This window comes from Puma concolor, chromosome D2 (genome assembly GCF_028749965.1).
Source record: "Puma concolor isolate L17-30 chromosome D2, mPumCon1.1.hap2, whole genome shotgun sequence".
Lineage (NCBI taxonomy): Eukaryota > Metazoa > Chordata > Mammalia > Carnivora > Felidae > Puma > Puma concolor.
In genome coordinates, this window is record NC_141677.1 from 18,047,201 (window position 1) to 18,074,389 (window position 27,189).

General features: G+C 49.3%; 1 protein-coding gene across 2 annotated transcripts in view; it reads right to left on the reverse strand.

The window, feature by feature from the left end:
• GALNT2 (polypeptide N-acetylgalactosaminyltransferase 2) overlaps positions 1 to 27,189 on the reverse strand; it is a 194,882-nt gene that overhangs the window by 57,682 nt on the left and 110,011 nt on the right. For both annotated transcript variants that reach the window (XM_086679705.1, XM_086679706.1), the window contains exon 3: positions 13,208 to 13,361. In XM_086679705.1, coding sequence (XP_086535831.1) covers positions 13,208 to 13,361 — 154 coding nt within the window. The remainder of the gene's footprint in view (positions 1 to 13,207; positions 13,362 to 27,189) is intronic.

Here is a 27,189-nt window from a genome sequence, read left to right on the forward strand (position 1 = left end):
CCTCCAAGGTTCCCAGGGGTCCTGACCCCTCTCACACCTCCTCCTCCCCCTGCTCAGCCACACCGGCTTCCCTGCCACCCAGATATGCCTGGCACACTCCCTCTTCGGGGACTTTCCCTTGCCACGTCCCCGAAAGGGAATCTTTTCCCTGTTATCCAGATGGCACTCCCTTGTCCCTCCCTCAGATCTTTGCTACATGCCTTCCTGCCAGTGAGAGCCTCCCCTGATGACCTGTTTACTTTCCCCCGGTTTTACTGAGATATAATTGGTATAAAGCACTGAATAAGGTGTGCGGCATAACGATTTAACATATACTGTGAAGTAATTAGCACAGTAAGTTTAGTTAACATCCGTCATCTCATACAGACAGACACAAAGGAACGAAGGGAAGAGAAACTTCGTTTTCCTTGCGATGAGAACTCTTAGGGCCTACTCTCTCAGCGAGTTTCAAACATGCCACACAGCAGTGTTAAGGAGAGTCACCGTGCTGCATAGGACACTCCCAGTACTTATGGATTATTGCCACTGGACGTTTGTGTCTTTCGATCACCTTTCTTCAGATCTCCCTCCCCCACCCCCACCTCTGGCAATCACAAACCTGATCTCTTTTTCTAGAAGTTTGTTCTTTCTCCTTTTTTTTTTTGTTTTTTTGGATTCCACATATATGGGAGATCGGAGAGTAATATTTGCCTTTCTCTGACTTATTTCACTTAGCATAATGCCCTCCAGGTCCATTTATGTTGTCACAAATGACAGATTTCCTACTTTTTTATGGCTAAAGAATATATCATTGTGTGTGTGTGTGTGTGTGTATGAAACATTTCTTTATTTATCCACCTATGGACACTTACACTGCTCCATGTGTCGGCTGTTATAAATAGTGCTGCTATAAACATTAAAAATGATGCTGCTATCTCTTTGAGACGGTGATTTCATTTCCTTTGGATAAATACCCAGGAGCAGAATTGCTGGACCAAAGAGTAGTGCTATTTTTAATTTTTTGAGGAACCTCCATGCTGTTTTCCAGAGTGGCTGCACCAGTTGGCATTCTCACCAACAGCGTGTAACAGTTTCCTCTTCTCCACATTCTCACCAACATTTCTTATTTCTTGTTTTGATGATAGGCATGCTAAGAGATGTAGTGGTATCTCCTTGTGGTTTTGATGTACATTTCCCTGAAGATTAGTAATTCTGAGTACCTTCTCATGTACTTATTGGCCACTCATATAGTTTCTTTGGAAAAATGTTTACTCAGGTCCTTTGCCCATTTTACATAAAATTACATATATATGTATTTATATGTACGTTCATATGTACATATAAATATATATGTATTTAAAGTTATATATATTTAAAATTTATAGGTATATATAAATATATATACTTAAAAGTATATATTTTAATTATATTAAATATTAATAAAATAGATTAAAAAATACATAAATAAAAATACCCAGAAAGAGCTATTGAGTTGTATGAGCTCCTTATATATTTTTTATATTAATCAGATACACGATTTGCAAATATTTTCTCTCATTCTGTTGGTGCCTTTTCATTTTGTTGACTGTTTCTTTTACTGTGCCTTATCACTTATTTAATATTGGACCTCTGACCTTGACTATCATACTCTCTGACCCCACGCTTAGTTTATTTCTCTCTGTTGCATTTAACATCTTATTATCATAGAGTTTAATCACTCGTTTTTGCTGTCTTCCACTCCTACCCCCTCAATCTAAGCTCTAGGCAGCAGAGAAATTTTACAATCAGTTTTGTTCATTATCGTTTCCCTAGTGACCAGAAAAACACCTGTCACACAGGAAGCTCTCGAATGCTTGCTAAATGAACGCATGAATGCAAGAGTCAAAAAAAAAAACAAAAAAAACCCTCAATATAAAACTTCAAATCTGACTGCAATTTTCTTATTGGGGTATTCTTTTAACAGATTCAAATTTCCAAAGACGTGGGTTTTCTTCTCCCATCATTGCCTGATAGAATAAATCACAGTTGATCCAGCGTAGTTGAGTGTTAATTTTACAAGTCTGTACTTCTATTTTTACAGATTGGGATAGAGATCGGGGTTCTCAAAGATTCGGCCACACCGCTTAGCACTCCAGGGTATGTGGGGACTGGTCAGCTCTACCAGCGAATGGGCAGACGTTCCAAGCGCAAGCACGCAGGTACCATGAGCTGGCAATGCCGCTCCTCTCAAGCTCATCAGAGAAGTCACAAGTGATCTCTGAAATCACAGTGTTCCAGAAAAAGTAAAATATACAGCCTAAGGGGCTGAGAGAGTCGAAACACATTTTACACTGTTTTGACTGTCTCCTAAAATAGACAAAATCCTTCCCATTAAAAAAGAAGAGAAAAAATTTTAACAGTTACATGGTGGTGGCGAAGCAACGGGTTTAAGACGGTGGCTGAAACAGGATGGTTTGTTCAAACCCAAAGATTCATCGCATTTACCAAGAAACATACTGAGGACCCATTCTTCTTGCTCTACTTTCCTTTTGAAACAGGTGGAAATCGCTATTTCGGTTACTTCCTCAACTGTTTTCGGTCAATGCCAACACGCTCCAGGGTTGCACTGCACGACAAGACCCAGACCTACAAGACCTCAGCACAACAGAGCCGTTCAGATGAAGAAGGCTGAACGTCTGCCCTCAATGGCACACACGTCTCGAGAGCAAAGCTCTCAAAGCTGATTTCACATATACACAAGCTGCTCGTCACACACGATAATGATACGATAATATTCTGTGGGGCTGTTTGTAGTTTATGAAGCTCTTTCAAACATATCTGAGCCTAACGACTATGTGTAAGATGGATAGGGCATAAACTGTTGTGGTTTCGCAGATAAGAAACTCAGGAGTTTAGAGAGATTGTTCCGACCTCAGTCTGGGAGTTAAGTGACAGAGCCATTAACCACTCAAGTCCACAGCTACTTCCTTTTCTCCTTTTGCTTTTTTTAAGTTTATTTATTTATTTTGAGAAAGACAGGGAGAGTGAGCGTTGGAGGGGCAGAGAAAGATGGGGGGTGGAGAGAGAGAATCCCAAGCAGGCTCTGCACTGTCAGTGAGGAGCCCCTTGTGGGGCTGAAACTCACAAATTGTGAGATCATGACCTGAGCTGAAACCAAGAGTCAGACACTTAATCGACTGGGCCACCCGGGCACCCCCATAGCTATTTCTACTTATTCGGACTGGGGATAGACAGTGCTGCTCAGAGAAAAATTTATGAACCGTCAAGATTCAGACTGAATTTGGATTCCAAACAGAACACTCAGGGGTTTTTTTCCCTGCTTTCAGTAATAGCAAAGTTCCTTGGTATAGACCAATCTGCCCACAAGAAGCAACTAGAAATGTTGGATGAAACACACCAAAAAAATCTATTTGAAGGCACTGGAGAGTTAACAAGGCAGCTGGGTGTTACAGGGCCGGGTTCCCAGAAAGAAGAGAGGCCCCCAGAGTAAGGCCAACGTTCTCTGATCCCTCTTCCCCTCACGCGGCGTGAAGCCGATAGACTGGAGAAGCTAAGCAGAAGTGATGGCTTTGCAGGAGGCAAAGCAAGGTAAGTTTCTGCAGGTGTCACGGAGCTGTGGAGGCCAGAACTGCAGTTCAGGTCTCGCCAAGGAAAAAGGGGCTCTAATAACCGTCGCAGACTTCCAGGTGGAATCCCAAAGGGTTCCCTTCCAATAGCAAAAGAGAACTGGGAACTCATCAGTGTTTTGCAAAAGACTGAAACCCAGCTGATGCCAGCTCGGGGCCACACCTGCCCGAGGCGATCTGCCCTTTTTCGCCTGTCACAGAGCAAAACGAAATCCTCTTTGGAGGATGAAAACATCAAGGAGGCCCTTTAAATATCTCTATTATTTGTTCATACACAACAAAATAAAATAACTAAAATTAAGAATTCAGCAGATGGGCTTAAAAGCCAAATAGATATGGGAGCACCTGGGTGGCTCAGTCAGTTAAGTGTCTGACTTCCGCTCAGGCTGTGATCTCACAGTTCATGAGTTCGAGCCCTACATGAGGCTCTGTCAGCCCGGAGCCCACTTCGGATCCTCTGTCCCCTCTCTCTCACTGCACCTACCCACCCCCCCACCACTCTCTCTAAAATATGAATAAACGTTAAAAAAAAAAAAAAAAAGCAAAATAGAGTTAGCAAAGAATCAGTAAACCAGAAGGAAAGCCAATAAAATTACACCTAGGTTAAAGCACAAAGAGTAGAAAAGGATAAATAAAATGGAAAAGAGCACAAGGGGGACACAGGACATGCTGAAATCTCTAACAAAGATGTATTTAGGGCCCGGAGGGAGACAGGAGAGAAAATGGGGCACAAGAGAAGCTTGCCACAGACAGGAAGCAACAGATTCAGGAAATCTACAAACCCAAACAGGTTCAATACAAAGAAGACACTTAGGCACATTTCAGTGAAATTTCTGAAAACCAAAGACAAAGAGAAGTATCTTTAAGGAAGCCAGAGGAAGAAGTTAAAATGCCTTCAAAAATGCTACAGTAAGGGGCGCCTGGGTGGCGCAGTTGGTTAAGCGTCCGACTTCAGCCAGGTCACGATCTCGCGGTCCGTGAGTTCGAGCCCCGCGTCAGGCTCTGGGCTGATGGCTCAGAGCCTGGAGCCTGTTTCCGATTCTGTGTCTCCCTCTCTCTCTGCCCCTCCCCCGTTCATGCTGTCTCTCTCTGTCCCAAAAATAAATGTTGAAAAAAAAAAAAAATGCTACAGTAAGATCAACAGTTGATGTTTTACCAGAAACAATGGAAGCCCGAAGACCACAGAATGACTATAGAAAAGTTGCCCAAGCTTCGGTCAACCTGGAATTCTAAATTCAATGAAAATACTTTTCAAAAGTAAAAGTGAAGTAAAGGACAAATTTATTTGGAGACCATAAAGGGAGAGAATTCATTGCCAGAAAACTGGCACTAAGAGAAATACTAATAGTTCTCAGACAGATGAAGAATGGTCCCAGGAGGAAAAGTGAAAATTATAAGAAATAAGGAAAAAACATAAATACGTGAATAAATCAAAAGGATATTTACTACACAAAACACCAGAAGATGTCCTGTGGAGTTTACACATAGAGAGAATTAGACCATATGGCAATAAAGAGTGTCAAAGAGGGTAGGAGAGCTAATGGGGTCAAGTCCTATGAGGTCTGTGCATTATTCAGGAAATAATAAAATTATTCATTTATATTAGACTCTCATAAGTGAAGAATGCAACAAGCTAACAAAGAGAGAAATACTTAATCTAAAAGAAGCAGGAAAGAGGAGGAAAAGGAACACAAAATGTGGCATAAATAGAACATTGAGAGAGACGCCAGTGTTAAACCCAAATACATCAGAACCTGCACTAAATGTAAATGGAGTAAATATTCTAATTAAAAGACAAGATTGTTGGGGCGCCTGGGAGGCTCGGTTGGTTAGGCGTCCGACTTCGACCCAGGTCATGATTTCTCGGTTCGTGGGTTCGAGCCCTGCGTCAGGGCTCTGTGCTGACAGCTCAGAGCCTGGAGTCTGCTTGAGATTCTGTGTCTCCCTCTTTCTCTGCCCCTCCCCTGCTTGTGCTCTCGCTCTCTAAAAATATGAATAAACACTAACAAAATTTTTAAAAAGGACAAGATTGCCCTTCCCGGACCACCCAGTGGACTGGACTACGCCACTGTCCATTAGCCACCGCCTCTCCCCCTGCACTGCGAGCTCCTCAAGCACCGAGAGGACCTTCGTGCACACTGCTGTATTCCCAGGATGCTGGTGGAAAGGGGACCAAAGAAGAAAGAAACAAAATCACGTTACTCATTTAGGACCATCCCGTCTCTGCCCAAACTATAAGCCAGAGTCCCAGCCGGGGGAAACTGAGCCACACGTGTGCACAGGCACTCAGGGATTGAGCTTTCAAAACGTTTGCTGCTGATCTTTTTACGAGAAGGCCTCCACCAGGCCCTTCGGAGCTGCTCACACAAGGCACAGACAGCGTCCACTGTCTTCGCCTTATATCATCTCCCAGTCCGGGGCATTCTTTGTTTTAGATGCAGAGGAGGCCTCAAATGGCCAAAAAGGGGAACGGATAAGGGGAAAAAGAAGAGTAGCCTGTTGCCGGAGCTGGTTTTTATAAAAACACTACAAATAAAAGCAAGCAAAACAAACACAGAACACAACAGGCTGGTGAACGGTGGCGAGGCCGTGGCCGGGATTGTGCACGTCAGGCGCGGATCAGGCCGTGGGATGGGGCGGCGGGGGGCCCGTGAGAGCAGAGAGCCTGGAGGCCGGCCGCCTGCGACTGTCCAGGTAGCATGCAGGTCCCTCCCCCGTCCCCCGGGGAACAGAAACGGAGCACACTCTTCTATCACGTTCCCGCGGAGAACTGACGCCGGAAAGAAAGAAGCAGAAACCTTGCTTCTTCTCAACCTCCCGGGATTCCACCAGCAATGGCAGTGGCCAATCGGGATCGATTGCTTTTTAGGTACTTTCGGGCCTCGTGCCTGAAGACCAGGCGTGGGAAAGCCACCTGCCAAGGGCGAGGGCGAGGCGGCACGCTGTCAGCGACTCTGCTTCCCGTGGGGGCAAGGCTCCTGGGCTCTCTGGAGGCGGGCTCTCCATTCCCCCGCTTCTGGAGACTGGCGGATGATGTCATCAGGAGAAGGATCTCCCCACCCACCTCGCAGGAGTGCCAGCAGATTAAATAAAATCAATGCACATAAAAGGCTGAGCGCAGGTCATGACACTGATAAAACGTCCCAATAAATATTTTGTTGCCGTTACTATGCAACAGAGCTTAAAGCCTCGCTGTTGTGCCGCAGCCAAACCCCCTCTGCCCCACCGGCCACAAATGCCCGCGAGGCCACCTGAAACTCAGAGGGAGCTGGGGGGCCCCTGCTTAGAGAAGCACCTGTCTCCTGTCCCAGGACCCTGCCGGTGGGACACAGGAAGGTGACTTGGGTCTGCCAAAGCAGGTCTGAGCCCTGCTGAGCTGCCGAGGGCGCAGATCAGCTCTGTCCCAGAGCACCCGCCACAAAAGAGGGTCAGCTGCTCACGCATGTTTGTAAGATGCCACTTTAATTTTTTTTTTTTTTAATTTTTTTTTCAACGTTTTTATTTATTTTTGGGACAGAGAGAGACAGAGCATGAACGGGGGAGGGGCAGAGAGAGAGGGAGACACAGAATCGGAAACAGGCTCCAGGCTCCGAGCCATCAGCCCAGAGCCTGAAGCGGGGCTCGAACTCACAGACCACGAGATCGTGACCTGGCTGAAGTCGGACGCTTAACCGACTGCGCCACCCAGGCGCCCCAAGATGCCACTTTTATAAGAAAAATGTGAAATGAAAACAAAGCCCCGGGCCCCAAGAGACCCCCACCCCCCAACTCACGAGAAGCCAGACTCCTCCAGAGCCACACTCCTCTCCTCTTGTTTCCCCGGATCTTCTGCTCTCCTAAAAACCAAACTCTGTGTCCCCCTAACATAACGGCCCACACCAAAGCCTCACTCCGGGCAGCTGAGTTGACATAGAAAACTTTTTCTTGGCTTTCACGGTGTTTATGCTCACTGAGTAACAATGAAAAGTTGGATTGTATCTTTCCCCACAACCCTTAATCCCGATTAGCTACTCTTAAAACCACTGACATCAACGCGGACACTCCAGCCAGACTAAACAGCCCAGCCGGTTACTTCAATGCCTGCCCTCGTGTTGAAAGGTTTCTAAAAAGTAAAAGCAGGAAAGAAAGAAAAGAATGGCCCCTCAAGAGTCCTCCTCTCTGGGTTTAGGCTGCATTACAGCTAGACGTTTAAGAAACTGGTTCAAAACACAGCCCTTGGGTGATTATCCTGAACGGAACAAAACCAAACCTTACAAGTAACCCCAAATTTACAGACAGAGTAAACACAGTGTTCCCCTGATTTCAAGGCTGCCATGAGGTGTGCACCTTGGACAAACTTCTCGATCCTTTGTGGGATGCAGTTGAGATCACCCGTGGTCAGGAGCAGTATTTGAGTTTTAGACGCAAAAATGTTTCAACACCCTTCATTTTTAATTTAGTGATCAAAAAAAAAAAGGGGGGGGGGTAGCACAGAGAGCAACTTGCTAGAAATTCAACTTTTGAGACCTGAACAAAATCTTCCCTTTTATCAAGCGGTTCTCGTTTTTAAGGGACTTGGATAAATAAATGGAAAGGAATGGTGTGCGGCTGACAGGGAAGAGAAGAAAACAAGGGAATAAGGCTTTCCCCCCTAAAGGTTTGTTTGATTTTACTTATATACACAATTTTAAAGCAAACCAGCTCCAGCTTTCCCCAGTAGACAGAACGATACTCTATATAAACTCCTTGGGTTGCGCCTGATTCCTGTACTTGACTTTCCCGTCAGATGCATTTCTAGGCAAACAAAACAAAATACACACGTGTGTATGCGCACGCACTAACATGAAACAGCGCAAAACTCTTCTGAGTTGGACTCGGGAGGGGCTTTAACACACCCCTCCTCACCCCTACTCTAACAGGGTAACAAGAGTACTCCTCCCCTGGGGCCTCAGCACCCAGAGGACACAGTCAGCGGTCGACCATGTTGGACTGTACTCCAAGTGTTGGCCTTGGCTTTAATTCACAGCTGAATTTCAATGGCGGTCTTTGGGCCTCTCCTCCTTTCTATGTTCGTTGCCCTGGGGGGTGATGTCCATCTCATAGTTTTAAATGCCACCTGTATACTGACCATTCCCAAGTTTACATTCCCACTAAGACCTTTCTGCTGAACACCAGACACATATCCAATCACAGACAATGTACCTTGGACTTAACATGTCCAAACGTTAACTGCTGATGTGTCCCCCGCACCCGCTCCACTCAGCCCCCTCATCTCAGTTAAGGCGACCCATCTCTTCCCTTGTTTTAGCCATACATCCTGGAGCTCTGCTTCACGGCATATCACACCCCTCATCAGACCCACTGCACATCCTGTTGGCTCCCCCTTCCATACATATCTATGTCCAACGCTGTTCTGTATGATCTTTTGCCCGGGCACTAACAACAGCTTCCCAAAGGTGGGAAGGGAAAGACCTAAATAGTCGGAAAAAGCATTTTCAAAATTCCCATTGGTCTTTAATTTGCTTTTAGCCTTGGTAATTTATTTGAGATTTCAAATAAAACTAAATGAAGTTGTGGGGGGTGGGGCGCCTGGGTGGCTCAATCGGTTGAGTGTCCGACTTCAGCTCAGGTCATGATCTCGCGGTTCGTGAGTTCGAGCCCTGCATCGGGCTCTGTGCTGACAGCTCAGAGCCTGGAGCCTGCTTCCGATTCTGTGTCTCCCTCTCTCTCTGCCCCTCTCCTGCTCATGCTTTGTCTCTCTCTCTCTCTGTCTCTCTCAAAAATAAATAGATATTAAAAAAAAATTTAAATGAAGTAGGGGAATTTTTTTTTTTGAGTGGGCAACTGTACTGTTAAGACCAGGATGGGCTCCTATTTCCTAATTTCTAAGGCTTATTAGAATAAGCCAACATTTCCTGTATGTCAGATCTAGGATTTCACTCCTGACAAGCTTTTCTAGGCTACTTGCTTCTATGTATGTATTTTTTTTTTTTTTGCGGGGGGCGGGGGGGGGGGGTGCCCAGTACATTTTATATACTTAAAAAAGGTAAATAAAACATTGCCCAAATATGTGAAGTTTTGTTTTGTTTTTGTTTTTGCAAGGCTCTGAACACCTGATGCCTTGTATCTATCCCGAAGGACAGGAAATAAAGGGTGGGACGTAATTGCATTGCTTTTCAGTCCTGGAAGAATGTAAACACGTTATGTTTACGTGGGGTTCGTCATGGGGTTCATATGATCTCTACTGCTAAAAATCTCCCTTATTCTTTCATGACTCTTAGTATCACTGATGACTTAGTAGGCGCTCACCATATGTGCTGAGCAATACATTCACTCAACAAATATTTACTGAATGCCGTCCAGTCGTCCAATAACGATCCTGGCAGCAGTATCTCACTATTCTAATGGGTAAAGACAGATGAACATGTAAATAAGTAAGACATATGGTGTGTGGGTGGTGATAAGAATTATGGAGAAAATCAAGGGTGGGGGCCAGGCGGCTGCACTCCTCGGGGAGGTGGTCGAGGTCAAGGGCCGCCTCGCTGAGGGTGCCTCTGAACAAAATCTCAAGGGAGGAGAAACCAGCACCTTGTAGACATCGTGTTTCTCCTCATGGTAACCAGAGGTGATCGTGCGCCATCATCGTACAAATGCTACCGGCCACAGGATTAAGGACTGGAGGGTCTGGGATCGTGACCAAGATCTACGTGACTCCAAAAACCTTGTTCTTAATGAACCACGTGCATGGCTTTCAGATTCATCACACATGAAGGCTGAATTCAAATGTGTCCATAATCCTAGACGAAGGGAGAGACGGCGAGACGGAAAAAAAAAAAAAAAAAAAAAACAACAAAACAAAACAAAACATTTATGTAGAAGGTCAAACGCTTTAATAGTTCTCAATGAGAGGTATGGTGGAGGTCGGGGGAGATTCACAGAGGCAGCTTGATCTCCTTAACCTGACATTCAGTATGAGCTTACACTCCGAGGACAGCACATTGGCTCAGTTTCAGGCATCTGACTGACTTGGGGAGACATTAATTTAGCCAAAGTCAAACCAACACGGAAGGCATCCCAGCTGTTCCTTTAACACATGCAAATGAAAATGCCACTGTCGCTAGCACTAAAATTAAACTCACCTCTAACACATCCCACCATGGGAGGAATAGTCAAACATCTGCTTGGACAAACTCGTATTTCAAAAAACTGGAAAAAAAAAGCTATATACGCACATATATTTAATTTGGGGGACTTTGAAGCCCACACACTGATGAGCCATCACAAAGACACTACTTTCTCTCAGCTCTAAGGAAAAGTCACAGCCGAAAAACCACTCACAACCCAACGGTGCAGTGACACTCACACGGTCTCATGGAGATGTGATTCGAAGCAGTTGATTCAAACCACCAGGTAAGGTTTCTGAGCCAGATTCTGCTGGAACGTCAACCATGCTCTTGAGTTTAGGCCAAGCCCCTCTTAAAAGCCACAGTGCCCCTTTCTGGCCTTAAGTCCGCTGCTCCTAATCACTGGGCAGGTTTTTAACAAAGGGGGACCCTCCCCTCCGTCTCCGTGCAATGAAGACAACCTTTGTGTCCAGGGTCTGACTCTCAAGGACCATGTAAGTGCCCCCGAGGAGCGCTTCGCACAGGCGGGGGGCAGACAATCTGGTTAGCCTGGGGATGGGGGTGGGTGGGGACACCGGCACCTGTGACCTCTCCTCAGAGATGCAGGCATGTGCATACACACAGCTCCAGGACTCGCAGGGTCCCAGAGCCTCCGTGTGGGCTCCCTGGGGTCCGTGGGTCCCAGGTCAGCAAACCTTTTTAGATAGGCTGTTCAACAGCTAACCCTGCTGAATTTAATCGGGAGCACAGCCTAAAGACTGAACAAAGCTGCCTGTGAAAAAAAAAAAAATGAATGGATTATAGGAGACATTAAACAAAGACCATCTCCTGGACTGGATTTAGAAAAACGGTAAGATTCTTAATATTATGTATCACATATAATTATATATCAGCCATATGTTTCATATATTAAATCTCTCTCTCTCTCTCTCTTTCTCTCTCTGATGCGCACACACACACACACACACACACACACACACACACACACACACACTGCGCACTTAACTCCTTGGTCCAAAAGTCCTGTAAATTTACCTGCTTATGAGCTGCTGTGGGAGCACAGAGCTGTCTAGAACACGCACACGCAATAAAACAAACACGCAAAAAGACCGTTAAGCAAAGGGAGTGATAACCTGGCAGCTAAATGGTTAACCGACACGGTTAAGTCAAGTTCCCCTGAAAGCAGGAGAGGAAAACACCCTTTCCGTGCATGCTACTAATTTACAAAATCAAGCCAAACTTGAAGAAGTGTTCACGTGTAAGGTAGCTGACTGTTGTCCCTCGCCAGCTTACCCTCCTCTCAGTCCCTGGGACACACACGCAGGGCGATCGGATCGCTGATGGGCTCTCTGGAAGCCCAGCGCTGCCTGTCACGGCCTTGCCCCTTCCTTCTTTCTGGATGCCTCCAGCTCAGGACTCCCCCCTCCTTCAGGCGTTTCCTGACCTTCCTACCTCCTGGGGGCCCTGGCTGCACTGCTTTAGAGCAGACTGTCCAAGCCCTGGGGTACCACCCCCCCCTCACTTCCTAGTGCACCTGTTACCCGCCCCACCCCACCCCTGCCCCATCCCCATCCAGAACGGGACTGGGGCCAGAGACTCTTCTGTCTGGAATCCCAGGACCCTAACACAGTGTCTGAGTCGCAGTGGATGTGTCATCCATGACGATGAATGACTCCCTAAGTAACCCAGTGAGCAGGAACGCCTACCAAACAGCCAGGAAACAGCTGTCCTCCAAATACAACTCTTTATTTTTTAACAATCTGCCCAACCAATTTGTTAAAAAAAACCAATCTTTTAACAACAAGCCCAACCCCCCCAATGATCTCCATGTGACCAGCCTCCCAGTCAGAGCTTCTTACCAGCAAGGCTGAGAGGTATAGCGGCAGTGAGGCCTGACAGTAAGCGGTGACAAACTCACGTTAGAATGGCTGGAGACCTCATCAGCCGAGCCCGATGAACCCCGGAGTGCCCTCCGCCCTCGGGTCCCAGATCCCTGAAGAGTCAAGAGAAGGACGTAGTCCTCCTCTGTCTCTGTGTTTCAGCTCAGTTTCACATCCGCCCTGCCGGGGTTGTTCCTTTCGCCTTTCCAGTCTCTAGAACATTTCTGAGTTAAGCTGTCCTAATAGAGCAAGAATTCAGATTTCCTTCCTTTCCGACGACGCTACGAACTATGGCAAATTACGCGTGTTTGGGAAGGGGTTTGAGAGAGGACATGCCCTTCTCGTGCTGACCCCCCACCCTCTGGCCAGCCACCCACGGCCTCTCGATACTGCCTCGGGGGATCCGAAAGACTAGAATCCCATCCCCAGCGGGCCTGTCTCTTCCAGGGAGTGGAGCCCCAATGCCGTATGCCTTTTCCGAGTTTTACCGCCCCGTAGAGACACGACGCGCGTTCAGTCTCCCAGAGTAAAAGAAAGATGCTGCGTCGTGGTCAAAGCTACTCACCAGGTGTGGGAAAGCAAGCGGAGGCCCCAGGCCGACACACAGCTGAGTACTTACTGGTCATGTCTGGTGTCCGGGATGGCTCTGTCCATCCGAAGCTTATCACTTTCCACTTGGTTGAATTTGTTGCGGGCGTAGGGGTCCTGCCCGGAGCGGACCATTGTCCCTCCGACGTAAGCTTCCTGGTTAAAGTCCCGCCACCGCACTTTTCCTGAGAGAAAGAGCAGACAGAGGGTGTGGGACGGGGGGAAAATAAGAGCAGAGGCCAGCATATGCCACGTGAACGGTGTTACCAGAAGCCCACGGCTTCCTCTGATGGCAGTTTTCGTCCACAAACTAGCTGAAGACAGCCCAAGCAAGCATCGTCACGTGCCCAGATTGGAAAGCCGGATGCTGACAGTTCGCAACGAGACTCGGACCTCCTGTGCTGTCTAGTGAGCGATATTCTGTGCCAGCCAAGGTATCCGTAAGCATGGTTCCACACACACTTGGTAAGAAAGGAGATTGCTACCTGCTTGTTGCACCTTTCCAGGGATTACGGTAAGGCCCAGAAGCATCCCAGATACGGTGAAAAAGATAATGTCCAAATTACACGCACGGTTATCCTGTCGAGTCACATCGGGTGACACGAAAGTAAGTGTTTAAACGTGACATGACAAAGAACTGGCGATCCCCACATCCCTCGGTGAGACGCTCCTCAGGGCTTCTTCTCGAAGCTGCTGCCACGTCTGACCCCACAAGGAGGTGAGAGGAACCAATCCTAGCACGGACACCTTCTAGCACACGTTTCAAGAGGGAATGGGGCCAAGGTGACCTGTCCATGCGTGGGTCAGCCCTGACTCGTGATCAGATTAGCTGCTGCCACTCTAGAAGGCCAAGCATGAGGTTCTCCAAGAACAGGACAGCGGAGTGGGGAGTTTGTACTGGGACCTGGGGTAGGGGCAGCATTGGCTGTAGCTGGATCTAGAGGAAAGAGCACTGCAGGCTGGGGCGAGGCTGGGCAGGCCTGGGCATCATGAAGGCAGACCCAGAGACACAGCAAAGGCATCAGCGCTCAGAGGGAAAGACAGAAGGAAAGACCGACTCCAGGCCGAGAGAATATTCAGGACTTGAAGTTCGCCCTGGCTTTTAGACCCCTGTCTGCCGCTTGCTACCTTTATGATCTTGGGCAGGTTTTTTTTTTTATTTTATTCTTTGAAATAAGAGTTTCCTAGGGGCGCCTGGGTGGCGCAGTCGGTTAGGCGTCCGACTTCAGCCAGGTCACGATCTCGCGGTCCGTGGGTTCGAGCCCTGCGTCGGGCTCTGGGCTGATGGCTCGGAGCCTGGAGCCTGTTTCCCATTCTGTGTCTCCCTCTCTCTCTGCCCCTCCCCCGTTCATGCTCTGTCTCTCTCTGTCCCAAAAATAAATGAACGTTGAAAAAAAAAAATTAAAAAAAAAAAAAAGAAATAAGAGTTTCCTAAAGATCAATGAACTTAAAACAATGAAAAAAGGTTTTTCGTGAGGACTGAATGGCCTACTATGTGCCAGTTTGGTAGGTGTAGCAAACTTGAACCAAACTCAAAAAAAAAAAAAAAAAAAAGAAAGAAAAAAGAAGAAGATTAACAAACCTGTCCCCAGGAAGCTTATGAAATTCCCAATGGTCACAGTGCTCTGAAGAAAAGGCCTTAAGGGGCAAATAGTTCTGGGGTCGTTTTCTGTGGGGTGTCTGATAGGGGCTCTAATGTCTGAGTAGACACCCAGACAAAGGGAGGGAGTGGGCCACGGAGCCCTCTGGAAACAGCATAGGAAAATGCTCAGGGAACTGCGGTGCAAAGGCCCTGGGGTGGCAGTGAACTACCTTACCCCATTCAGGACCGGCCAGGAAGCCAGTTTAGCAAAGAATGAGGTGCTGGCCAGAGACGTGAGAGCAGGCCTGTTGACAGCTACCCACAACAGGCACATGTGTGCAGGCCACAGGTCTTCTGCCTCCTGTCAAACGCTGGGCTGTTCAGTTAAACTCAACAATACCTACATGCGTGCTTTTCCAACATGGATCTCTCCGCGTCCAATCAAAGGCACGTCCCATTTCTTTCTCTAGTTCAGAGATGAGGAAACTGAGATTCGGTTACATGAGATCTGTTCAAGGCCATAGAGTAAATTTTCTATCCACAAGCTCATCTGTTTCTTGCTGCGATTGTCCCGCGGGGTCAGAACCCCCATCTCATCACAGCTGGTTGCCGTGGAAATGATGCTTGGGGTCACAGAGGTCCGCTCTCTCAAATGGAAAAGCAGTTTCAAAACTCACGAGCTCCCTGGCTATGATGACGCCGTGCCCCCGAAAAATGTCTGGTTAGGTTATGGGAGCTGGCCAGAGTGTCAGCGTTTTCTCCCGCCTAAAATAAAACGTTTCCAAAACACCTTTTTGGAAACATGTCTTTCATGCTAGGGCAACCCTGGAAATACTTCTGGATCCTCCTCTCTCCCCACCTTTCTGCCTTCACCCTCACAGACTCTTGAGGATAGGGAAGAAAAAAACCACCCATCTGTGCTTGGACTAACACAAATCAGAGCCTCAGCTAAGATCTATATCTGCAGTACTTACTACGGAATCCAAATGAGCTGGTTCCAACTAATGTGTAAAGGCCGGAATATTCGTTACTACCACGAGGAACCAGGAACCGTGGAGCCCCAGCCACAACCAGAGAAGGGACTGTCACCCAAGAGAAGTTCTGTCTGTCACTCTGCTTATGCTCTCCGTGACCCTCACCGGGAGCGCTGGGGACAGTAAGAAAGGAGTCAGCTTACTCCTGGCCTGTGTGGGGCAAGGCTTCTGCTGAGTTCCTGGGGCTTCAATCCCACCTATAGATCTCCTTATAATAGAAAACCTTCCCCCCTTCTAGAAAAGACTTGAGTACAGCAGAGGGTTTTACGGGGTTCCTGATGTCGGGTGACTGTGGGGACTTGGCCCCAAGCCATTGGTGTATACGAAGTGTGGACTATATGCTAGGCATTGTGTTGGCTCCTGCAGATACAGTGAGCAAAAACAGACCTGATGCCTGCCCAGTGGAGGTCATGTTCTAGGAGATGGAGGGAGACAGATAGTAATAAAATGACTATACCAATCACTGTCTCATGAACAACTGAGCTAGGTGTTCTGATACTAAGAAATGTAGTTCTACGGAGGCACCTAACGGAGGAAACCGATGTAGACAGGGGGAGTAGGGAAGGCTTCCCCCGGGGAAGGAATATTTGAACTGAGAATTGAAGAATAAGTAGGAGTAATGTAGGAGAAGCCATCCTCCAAAGACTGCAGGAACCCCCTCTGAAGCAGCCCACAGTGACTCTTTCCAACTTGGGAACATCTTCCACAGGACCCTTGTGGACTCTGCCTTGCCTTGGGACAATTTTCCCAAGGCATGCGACCATTTTACTGGAGACAGGTTATAACTGGTTTTTCTGTCATGGAAGTTCAGCAATACGTCAGAATACGGCAGGGACTCTCCAACACGTTTGACTATGACACACATTTTATATCATGTCCCCGACACATGAACACACATACGTAGGCACACAATTGAAATGAAGGTTTCAGCCTTCCTCTGTGTGAACAGATGGATCTATTTGACCTGTTTTTCTTACGTGGGTGCAGCACTACAGAAGTGGCTTCATGCTCGAATAATGGGTCACACCCCATAATCCGAAAACCACTGGGCTAAAGAACCGTTATAGAAATCAGTTCTGTATTATATCGAATTCCCAGGGCTGGAGCCACCCAAAGAGCAGAGGCAGGAAAGAGAGAGCATGGCTCTCAGAGGGCATGCATGCCCCATCCCAACCCAGGCATTAGGGGAAGCAGTCAGATGCAGAGACGACGGAACAGGCTGGGCCTCAGTTACAGGTTGGAGAGAAACAGTCAAAACAACAGGTACAATGTCTGAAGAGCCTGACTTTTAAAAAATGCCATTCATAAATCATCGTGTACTTCTTTCACTGTAAAATTTTTAGAAAGTGCATTGGAAATTAAGAGCTTTAGAAAACAGACAAAAAATACACGAACACCTACAGACAGTGAACTCGGCTAGCTAGGCAGAAAGCAGAGGCCATGAAATACCCCAAAGATATAAAACTGTACAAGAAAAGGGGGTGCCTGGGTGGCTCTGTCAGTTGAGCGTCTGACTCTTGATTTCAGCTCAGGTCATGATCCCAAAGTCGGATCGAGCCCCGCATCGGGCTCTGTGATGAGTGTGGAGCCTGCTTAAGATTCTCCTTCTCTCTCTCTCTCTCTCCCGCTCCACCCCCTCCCCTGCTAGTGCTTTCTTGCTCTCTCTCTAAAATTTAAAAAAAAAAAATTTTTTTAATTAAAAAAAACAAAAAACAAAAAACTTTGCGGGAGAAGCCAGAAAGCAGCTCTATCACCAAAGATCATAGAAAACCACCTGCAATTAAAGAACACACGAGGAGAAAGTGGGCATTATCCTAAGAACGCCTGGGAAAATTGTTTGCTTATTAAATGAGTTATGAGAGTATTTAAGAAGAAATCCATTTCTGGACGACAGACAGATTCTCTGAGAAGGAGGAGCCGTGCGGACCCATGAGTGTGGAAACCTAGGCTTCTGTCAAACAGACTCTTCCCAAAGATTCCTGCGTGGGCGGGACAAGCCACCTGTCTGCGACCTCGCGCTGACTTATGGGGCTGGGTGAGGATCCCCACCCCGATTCCAGATTCCAGCCCTCTCTCTGGCAGCCTCCCTGGGTCCCCTGTTCCCCTCTGTGAACAGCACAGCCGGCTCAAGCCTTCCCTGTCCTTCAAGGTCAAGCTCCTCTGAGAAGTAGGATCTTTGGATCTGCCCCACCCCCAATGCCTGCCACAGGCACACCCCTCCCCTCCCCTCCCCTCCCCTCCCCTCCCCTCCCCTCCCAGCTGGACTGGGAAAGAGTTCCTCACCGAGGGCCAAACCTCCTGTTTTGTTGCTAGTTCTTACCCACAGACGCCAGCACGGGACGCACACCACATGCACGAAGACTGGCCAACACTACAGGTGGTCTCCACCTGGGTCCAAGGCACCTGAGACTTATCCTAAAAAAGCACCCCAAATCCTGCACGCTGCTCGGAGGAACCCAGCCTCAAAACGGCTCTCAGGGGTGGCATCGCTGTGCGGACACCCGCATCTGAGAAGCGCTCTCCGCCTGTGCTGGACAGCGGCTTTTCTGTTCGTCTGGCTGACGGCGCTGCCCTCTGGAGCCTGCTGGTCAGATCACGGGTCCCAGTGCAGAGAAGCTGAGGACGCGGGGTTAACAGCGGTCCCATGCCAATCCCCGGGACGGATGGGGCTTGGAGGCCCACAGCCAGCATTCACGGAACACAAGCTGAGGAGCAGGGGCCCAGCTCACCCACCTTTCCTGAGCCTCTAGTCTGTATGCAATCAGAACATTCTGCCTCTGAAGTTGTTACGAAAAATGATAGTGATGACAGCGATAATAATTCCTAAGCCACTGACAACCGACCGTCCAAAATGAACTGGCTTAGTAGGCGGAACGGCTAAACACAAACACAATTACCTCCACTTTGCGGGTGTGGCCGCCTCACTTGGGAGGGTCTCCAGGAGCTGCTGAGCCCGTCCAGCCCCTCCAGGAGGGAGTCCCACCTCTGCAGCTGACCCTGAGAAATGAGTGGGAAGCACTGCAGGGGATCCTCGTCTGCCAAGGTTCCTGTGGGCACCTGCCCAGGTGAGCACAGGCCGGAACGTGCAGGCCAGCAGAGTCCACACCTCCCTGCTGCCCACGTGCACCTTCTGCCTCTGATCTTAGGGAGAAGGGGGCCCGTGGCCAAGTTCATCTAAGTCTGCGCCTCGTGATCAGCGAGGCCCCTCAGTGTCTCACTTGAGTGGCTTCGGAATTCCTTAGGGGGGATATCCCAGGGGCGTAGGCAGGAAGTACAGTGCTGAGGAGCCTATCTTCCATTCCTCGGGGTGCCCCCCCTATCCTGCCCCCTCCCCACCCTGAGGCCAGCTGCAGACGGAGATGCCACCCTTCTGCCCAGAAGGGGAAGGGGAGGGAGGGAGAGGGTCTCCCTGTGAAGGCCATGTGTGCATGGGACAGGGTGGGGTGGGTTTCCCGTGGAGCCCCAGAACCCATGCTGTCACATCTTATGGTTGGAAGATTCTATTTTTTTTCTTGAGAGAGAGAGAGAGAGAGAGAGAGAGAGAGAGAGAACACTCGAGTGGGAGAGATGGGCAGAGAGATAGAGAGAGAGAGAATCCCAAGGAGATTCCACACTAAGTGTGGAGCCTGATGTGGGTGTGGGGCTCGGTCTCATGACCCTGGGAATCATGACCTGAGCAGAAATCAAGAGTCAGAGGCTTAACCAAGCGAGCCACCCATGGGCCCCACGAAAACTCTCTTTTAAGGGGCATCTCAGCCTTTTGTTCCTGCTAACATTTGCAGTCCTGGGGAATTACTCAGTTCGTAAGACAGCCATTCTATTTTGGGCAAACTCACTGTAAGGAAGTTCTTAATTCTGGAGAAAACATTCACTGCCTTCTGTTTTCCGGAAGCTGGGTGAAACGGGCCAGTACGGAGAAGATGCCAAGCCTGGGCGCATGAGCACACATAAAGGAATGTAGCCTCTGTCCTCGAGCTGTATATGTCATTAGTGGGAAAGGTATGCCAACAAGTGGTGTGGACAAGGAGTCTATAATCCAGGGACAGGGGCTCAGAAAAGTCCCCAGAGAAGGGGCATTTGGGCTGGGTCTGGAGGCACGAGCAGAAGCCTGACGCACGGAAGGGCTGTGTGGGAAGACGCAACAGGATGGAGGGAAGGATGTGTGAAGACAGGGGTGACAGGAGAGGAGAAGGCCAGTCCGTGCCCAGCCCCGAGGCTCACCCCTGGCTCAACTGCTCAAACTATAAGTCCACATTCTGGGGAGCACAGAAGTTTCGAGTGGGTGAGGGCCGATCAAATTTGCACTCCAGGAATACGATTCTGGCCGCAGGAACAAGGATGGACGCTCAGAGGGGGAACCTCCAAGGTACAGACGTAGATGATCCCCCCAAATCACCTGCCCCCTCAACTCCCTGCTCAGGAAGACCCTGCCTGCACCCGAGGATGAGTCCCGGGTCCCCACAAGCACATCTTTTCTCCTCGAAGCCCAGCCCTCGTGGACCCTGAACCTGTGAGGGTCTCGGCTCACCCAGCGCAAGGTAGGGCTGCTTCTCAACATGGCCACCACCTCCCAGAGGCCCTCCCGTGTGTCCGCAGCTGTGGCCTCGTCCTAGGCCACGCCTCTTCCCTCTTCCTCACACATGACTCCATTCCAGCCACAGCTTTTCCACAGACCTGCTCACAGAGGGCCTTGAAAGTGCTCCCTAACCCTCTAATAATTTAACTCCGAATTCTGCCGAGGACGGGGCCCAAGTCCACCCCTGAAAACAGAGATGACCACGTATGCCCCGTCCTCCCCCCAGGAATTGCAGACAGCCGTGGGTCCTCGCACACCTCTTCACCCAGATAAGCCCACAATATCCTCCTAACCGCATGGGTGCCCTTTTCCGTGTGAATATCAGTGTCTATAGAAAGGCGATGGAAACTGAATGGAAACTGACGAGCTCTGCACTCTCTCCTTGATGCCCCGGCTCTGAGCACAGAGGGTGGGTGGAGTGGGGGCTGGCCCTACTCTCCGGCCCATTCCCCAGCCCCAGTGCACCTTGCACCCGCTCTCTTCGCTGCCTGGTTTCTTTGCTCTTTTTTCTCTCCGCTTCTAGGCAGGGGCCTCAAATCTGCCACACGGTGCATGTTGAATAGCGCCAAGCAGTATCCCGCAAATCCCTTCTACAGCCTGGCCATCCCCCGAAGCCTCGGCTTGTCCTGTCGCCCCTCTCACGGATCCGTGGTGGAGCTGGAAACCTGGCCCTCCTCTGCTGCCCGCCCACCTGCCAGATCCGGTCTCTGCTGGGAGCAGAGGCCAGTCCAGGGAAGGGCCGGCTACTTCCCACCGCCCCCCACTCCCCGCACCCTCGGGTTGACCTCCGAGGCCTGCCAGTGTGGGCTAGCTGAAGAGCACGGTCCCCTACTTGCCTTCTAGCACAAGAAACAGTGTCTGGAGACGGGGGAGAGTGAGGCCCGGGGCAACCGCCTGCTGGGACAAGAGCCCGGGCCTGAAGGGAAAGATCAGACCCTCGTGAGTCTCGGCTCGAGGGCCCCGTGGGGAAGGGGTCCCTAGGGTTGGCAGTGAGAAGACACTTCCAGCCACCTGTATGTGCTGGTCCATGCCTCAGACACGTACGTGCCCGCTCAGTGCCAGCCGTTACCACAGCGCTCCCCTGGCCACACACACCTCAGCCCCAACGATTTCTTTCATTTTCTGTTCCTGTCCTTTTTTTTAATTTTTAAAAATGTTTATTAATTTTTGAGAGGCAGAGAGAGACAGAGCATGAGCAGCGGAGTGGCAGAGAGAGAGGGAGACACAGAATCCGAAGCAGGCGCCAGGCTCTGAGCTGTCAGCACAGAGCCTGATGCGGGGTTCGAACTCACAGAAGGTGAGATCATGACCTGAGCCAAAGTCGGACACTCAACTGACTGAGCCACCCAGGCGCCCCTGTTTCCATCTTTGACTCATGTGTTACACCTGCCCACTCACATTCTTCTGTTACACCTGCCTCCTTCACAGGACAAGTTTTGCAGCCTGAAGTTTCTTGAATCCAGAGTTTCTTCTCTCCCTCCTAATCCCCCCCCCAGCAGCCTCCTGAGCTACTTCTCAAAGCTTTTCCCAATCTTTTTCTTCCTAGTTGAGGATTAGCAGTCCACCCGCCACACACACATGCCCCAATCCAATCCACACGGGAGGACAGCAGGGCACCCCGCGGGCAGAGAGACCAGCTGGTCCTCATAACCATGCATGGTCCACGAGGCCCAGACGGAGGCTGCAGGCGGGACAGGTGCTGAGGTCCATAGGGGGGAGCCCCCTGCTCTGTGGCCTGAGGTCGGGGCCCGTTCCAGCTGGTGCGGGGGTCCTAAGTGCCACCCAGGACAGCATTTCCACGGGAAAGCTCATTCTCCTCTCCTAAATAACCAACCCTACAACTGATCTTTTGGAAAAGACACTTTTAGAGCCAGGGAATTGCTCGCATTGGAGGACTCCTTCAGTTTGTTTCAGTTTAAAAGAATACATTTCCAAACCATGCCATTTCTTTCTTAAAAGTTTTTCCCCTAGGCCTCATCTTTAAGGAAACAATGACCTCCATCTATGCAAATGAACTTCCAAAGGGTTAACCTCACAAAACGTGTGAAAACCCAAGTGCTGACATGTGCCCCCAGGCACCGGCCTGTTGTCCACACTCACAGGCCTACGTAGGGAAGGAAAGTGACAAAAGTGACATGGCTGGTGTGGGTCCCACCGGGCCAGCGGATTCGGGTGGCTGGAGACTTCTGGATGCTGCGGTATCATGGCCGTTCCGCAGTGCCTCACTCAAATCCTCCCTGGGAAGGACGGCTTAAACAAACTGAACGCTAGTCTGTATAAAACAGAGCCGCTTCCTCCCGGAAAGCAGCCAAGAAGGGAAACAGAATGTATTTTACATCAAAGGACAAAGCTCCCAGATTTATTTTGACCTCCTGGTTGATCTCAAACGGACTGTAGTTTTACTATGCTTCAAAGAAAAAAACAATTCTTCCTATTTTTCCTCTAGAAGGTCATCATGCTACCAGATGAAGGAAGAGAATGGGTCAGGGCTAGGATCACAGACAAATGTGTCCATTTAAATGACAACGACATGTAAATGACACTTTATTTTCATTTGTCACTGGGTAGCTGATATGACAGGACATGGTGCTCACTCATGAGAAACGGTCTCCTGGAATAAGAAATCCTACACAACGCATTTTTAAGGATGAAGAAATAGGAAATGCAAAGATTACAAGCACTTTAATCACTTAAAGAAGACATCAGAAGAAAACAATCAGAATCGCTACAGGGTCAATGTTCTTAATTTATTTAAAATAGTGGTGCCATCAAAATAACTAAAAAAACCACACGGGGACACAGTTCTGCTTTGCATTACGAGGTCTACACCTGGTTTGGAATCCAGGTATCTTCGTGGATTCCTTTTCCAAACTTGAAATAGGAAGGAACTCTTCATTCTCCCTCTATGTGACAGTGTCTAATTATGAATAATTTGGTTTGATGTCCATGGTCTCTCCTGATCATCTCTTCCATCCCGAATATTAGTACAAGTATCAGAGTGAACAGAACCGAAGCTGGTACACGGGTGGGAAAGTCTCTTCACCAAGACCCCTGTCCTCTAAGGGGTGCCCAGGCAGCTCAGTCAGTTAAGTGTCTGACCCTTGATTTCGGCTCAGGTGATGATCTATCTCGTGGTTTGCGAGCTCGAGCCCCTCGCGGCGCGCGGACAGGGCAGAGCCTGCTTGGGATTCTCTCTCTCCCTCCCTCTCTCTCTGCCCCTCCCCTGCTCATCTCTCTCTCTCTCTCTCTCAAATTAAATAAACACTTAAAAATAATAATAAAAGAGGCACCTGGGTGGCGTTAGTCAGTGAAGTGCCTGATTCGGCTCAGGTCATGATCTCATGGCTTGTGGGTGCGAGCCCCACATCGGGCTCTGTGCTGACAGCTCGGAGCCTGGAGCCTGCTTGGGATTCTCGGTCTCCCTCTCTCTCTGCCCCTCCCCCGCTCACGCTCGGTCTCTTTCAAAAATAAACATTAAAAAAATGTTTTTCAATACTAATAAAAAAAAAACAAAACCCTAGCATCTAGCCACCGCTTACAAGTTTCCAATGATGGGGAAATCATTGCTTCAAAAGCAGCCCGTTTCACCAGACAGCTGGAATTGTTGACATCGGCTTTCTTATACCGTAATAAAAATTGCTTGCCTGTAACTTTCACTCTCTGGGAGTCTCCAAAAAAAAAAAAAAAAAAAAAAAATTAGTCTTCAGCCTCTTTTGTATGGCTGCCTTCCAAATATTTGGACATCACGATTCCATTTTCCCCTCCTAGGCCCTTCCGTAGAAACATCCAGTTATTTTAAGTGCTCCTCATCAGATGCTGTTTCCGGCCCCCTCACCGTCTGAGTCATCATCATCTGGACCTGCTCTAACTTATGAGCGACTCGGAAAACCCTGTGCCCGGAAGGGAACGGGATACTTCAGGGGTGGCCTGTCAGCACACACGGCACTAGATGCCATCCAGATTATTCTGGATGCTCTACCTATACTTCTACCTATTCAAGCTTAAGCTCATTCTACATTATTTTTAAAGAAAAAAATTTTTTTTAACGTTTATTTATTTTTGAGACAGAGAGAGACAGAGCATGAACAGGGGAGGGTCAGAGAGAGGGAGACACAGAATCCGAAACAGGCTCCAGGCTCTGAGCTGTCAGCATAGAGCCCGACGCGGGGCTCGAACTCACGGACCGCGAGATCGTGACCTGAGCCGAAGTCGGACGCTCAACCGACTGCGCCACCCAGGGGCCCCAAACTCATTCTACTTTAATAGCTCTATCACACTTCTGGCTGGTGACCTGATCTGTGGCCTCGCTTTTGCTTTGCTACTTGTTGGAAGGTGGGGGGGGAAAGGACGTTAGAAGGTTTGTTTTCCGATGGTGGCTGAGATGCAAGGAAATCGTTCCCCCTGGAAGACCATTTGGCGATTAAGATGAAAAAAATCCTTAAATACACGCACTGCCATTGACCCTGCGGTTTCAGTTTTAGGAATTTATTTCAAGGAAGTAATTAAGGGCATCTCAAGAGTCACCTCAGAAGATGTTCGCTGGAAACCCTCTCTGTGTCCTACAACACAGGACAAGTTCAAGGAGCTTATGCTAATGGATACACTGCGGTCATTGAAAATGCTGTCGAGGGGGTATTGACGGACACGAAAAGGTGTTTGTGATGGAAAACTCCAGGAAGAAACGGGTGGAAATACAGTGTGGTGCCACATATGTAAAAATGTTGACATAACCAGCTGGTAGGGGCTGTCTGTGGCCTGTCCTGAGCCGAACCAGGAGGAAGAGGGAGGAGGGGGGTCGGAGGAGGGAGGAGGGGGGAGGGGGCAGGGAGGTGGCCTCCAGGACAGACGCAGGGAGAACCCTGAAGTGCTACCGCTGGGAGAGAGGGGCATGTGTGGGGACACTTCTCAGGTACTCCTCCAAATCGTCAGCAATGTTACTCACCTCGCAGACTTGCCTATTTTTTTCCTAAGAACTCACAGAAACACTGAGAGGCCCAGGAGCTGACCCTAAAATTGTGTCTAGGGCTCCAGGCCTCCTGTCCCTGGGCTCGGCACAGCCGAGGGGAGGCAGACACCGGCTCACCTCAGTCAGGTGGGACACATGCCCAGAACGAGTCCAGAGGAACATTCGGTGGGAGAGTAACAGTGGTTAGTTTGGGGTGGCAGAATTGTGTGTGAACAATTGTCTTATTTTTGCTTATCTGAATTAAATGTTCCACATAAGTATATTACACTTACGTATGTGATTATTTTAACATTTATTTATTTATTTTGAGAGAGAAAGACAGAGAGGGAGAGAGAGAGCATGGGGAAGGGGCAGAGAGAAGGGGGGGAGAGAGAATCCCAAGCAGGCTCTGCACTGTCAGTGTGGAGTCTGATGTGGGGCTCGATCTCGTGACTGCAAGATCACCACCTGAGCTGACGGCAAGAGTTGGGACGCTCAGCTAACTGAGCCACCCAGGCGCCCCATGTTGCTTGCTTTTAGGGTATCCTTCAAGGATACTCAGCCACTTACTTTCCTAACAATGACACTGGGCAGACCTCTGGCTCGGGCCCGGGTCACAGCGAGCCACACAGAGTTAGCCGTCCCACGGCTGTCCCACCGTGCTACCCAGGCAATGCGGCTCACCGGGCACACGGCGCACAGAGATACAGGGGAAGCGGGTTCGGTCGTAAGAAGCGAGGAAACTCTAACACGTGCTACAACATGGATGAGCCTGGGGGACACTGCACGGAGCGAAACATGCCAGTCACCGAAGGACAACCTTCCCTGGGGTGTCTGGGGGAGTGGAGTTCAAGGAGACACATAGGAAAGCAGTGGCTACCAGGGGCCGGGGGGGGGGGGGGCGGTGGTGGGGAGAACGGGGGTTAGTGTTTCACGGGGACAGAGTTTCAGCTTGGAAAGGGAGAAAGTTCTGGAGACGGATGGGGGGGGTGACGGCCGCACAACGGTGTGAACGTACATGATGCCACTCAGCTGTGCACTTAAAGACGGCGGCCACGGCAAACGTTCCGTTATGTGTATCTCACCACGATTTTTTTAAAGAACGCACGACGCCGGAGCCCCGTAAATCCCTCGAAAGGAGAAAAGGTTCAGGAGAGCACTTCTCCCGACTCTGTAGCAATGCAGGATGAACACACAAGTGGCTCATCTCCTCTTCCTTCTGGCAGGTGGGAAGTAGAAACGCTAAAACGTTTCCATTAGCATCAGCGGCAATTTGCACCAGGACTTGGGTTCTATTACGCATTTCGCCATTCCCGTGTCATTCAGCTCTGCGTAAATGCAAGCAATTTCTGTTCTGAGAAGTCAACTGTCCCGGGTAATGAGGCAGCGGCGGGCAGGGGAGGGGCGGGAGGAGACACCCCGAAGGATGGGGGTCCTCCCAGACGACGCACACCGTAATCAGGACTCTCCTCTCCCTACCCGTGTCTCTCCGAGGCCTCGCCCCCTTCCACGAGGTTGTAACGAACACAAGAACGATACCAAGGTTTCAGAAAGGCAAAAACAGAATCTGCTTTCCAAGGACACGTCCCCATCTGAAGGACGAGAGCCCTTCAGATGGCCCCTGTTCCTCGCTGTCCTGGATCATCGGCCATCCTGCCCACTGGTCTCATCAGCCAGACGGAGAGAGGCGGAGGGCATAAGTGGAGAGGACACAGGAGGGCATTTACTGGGAGAGACTCATTTTTCAAACCAGAGAGCTTTTTCTGTACCCAGGGGCGGGGAAGGGGGGGAAGACAAAATTCGTCTCCATCAGATAAATTTTCAAAAAACACAAAACCTGACTAACACTCTATTTGCCAGAACACTTTGAAAATCA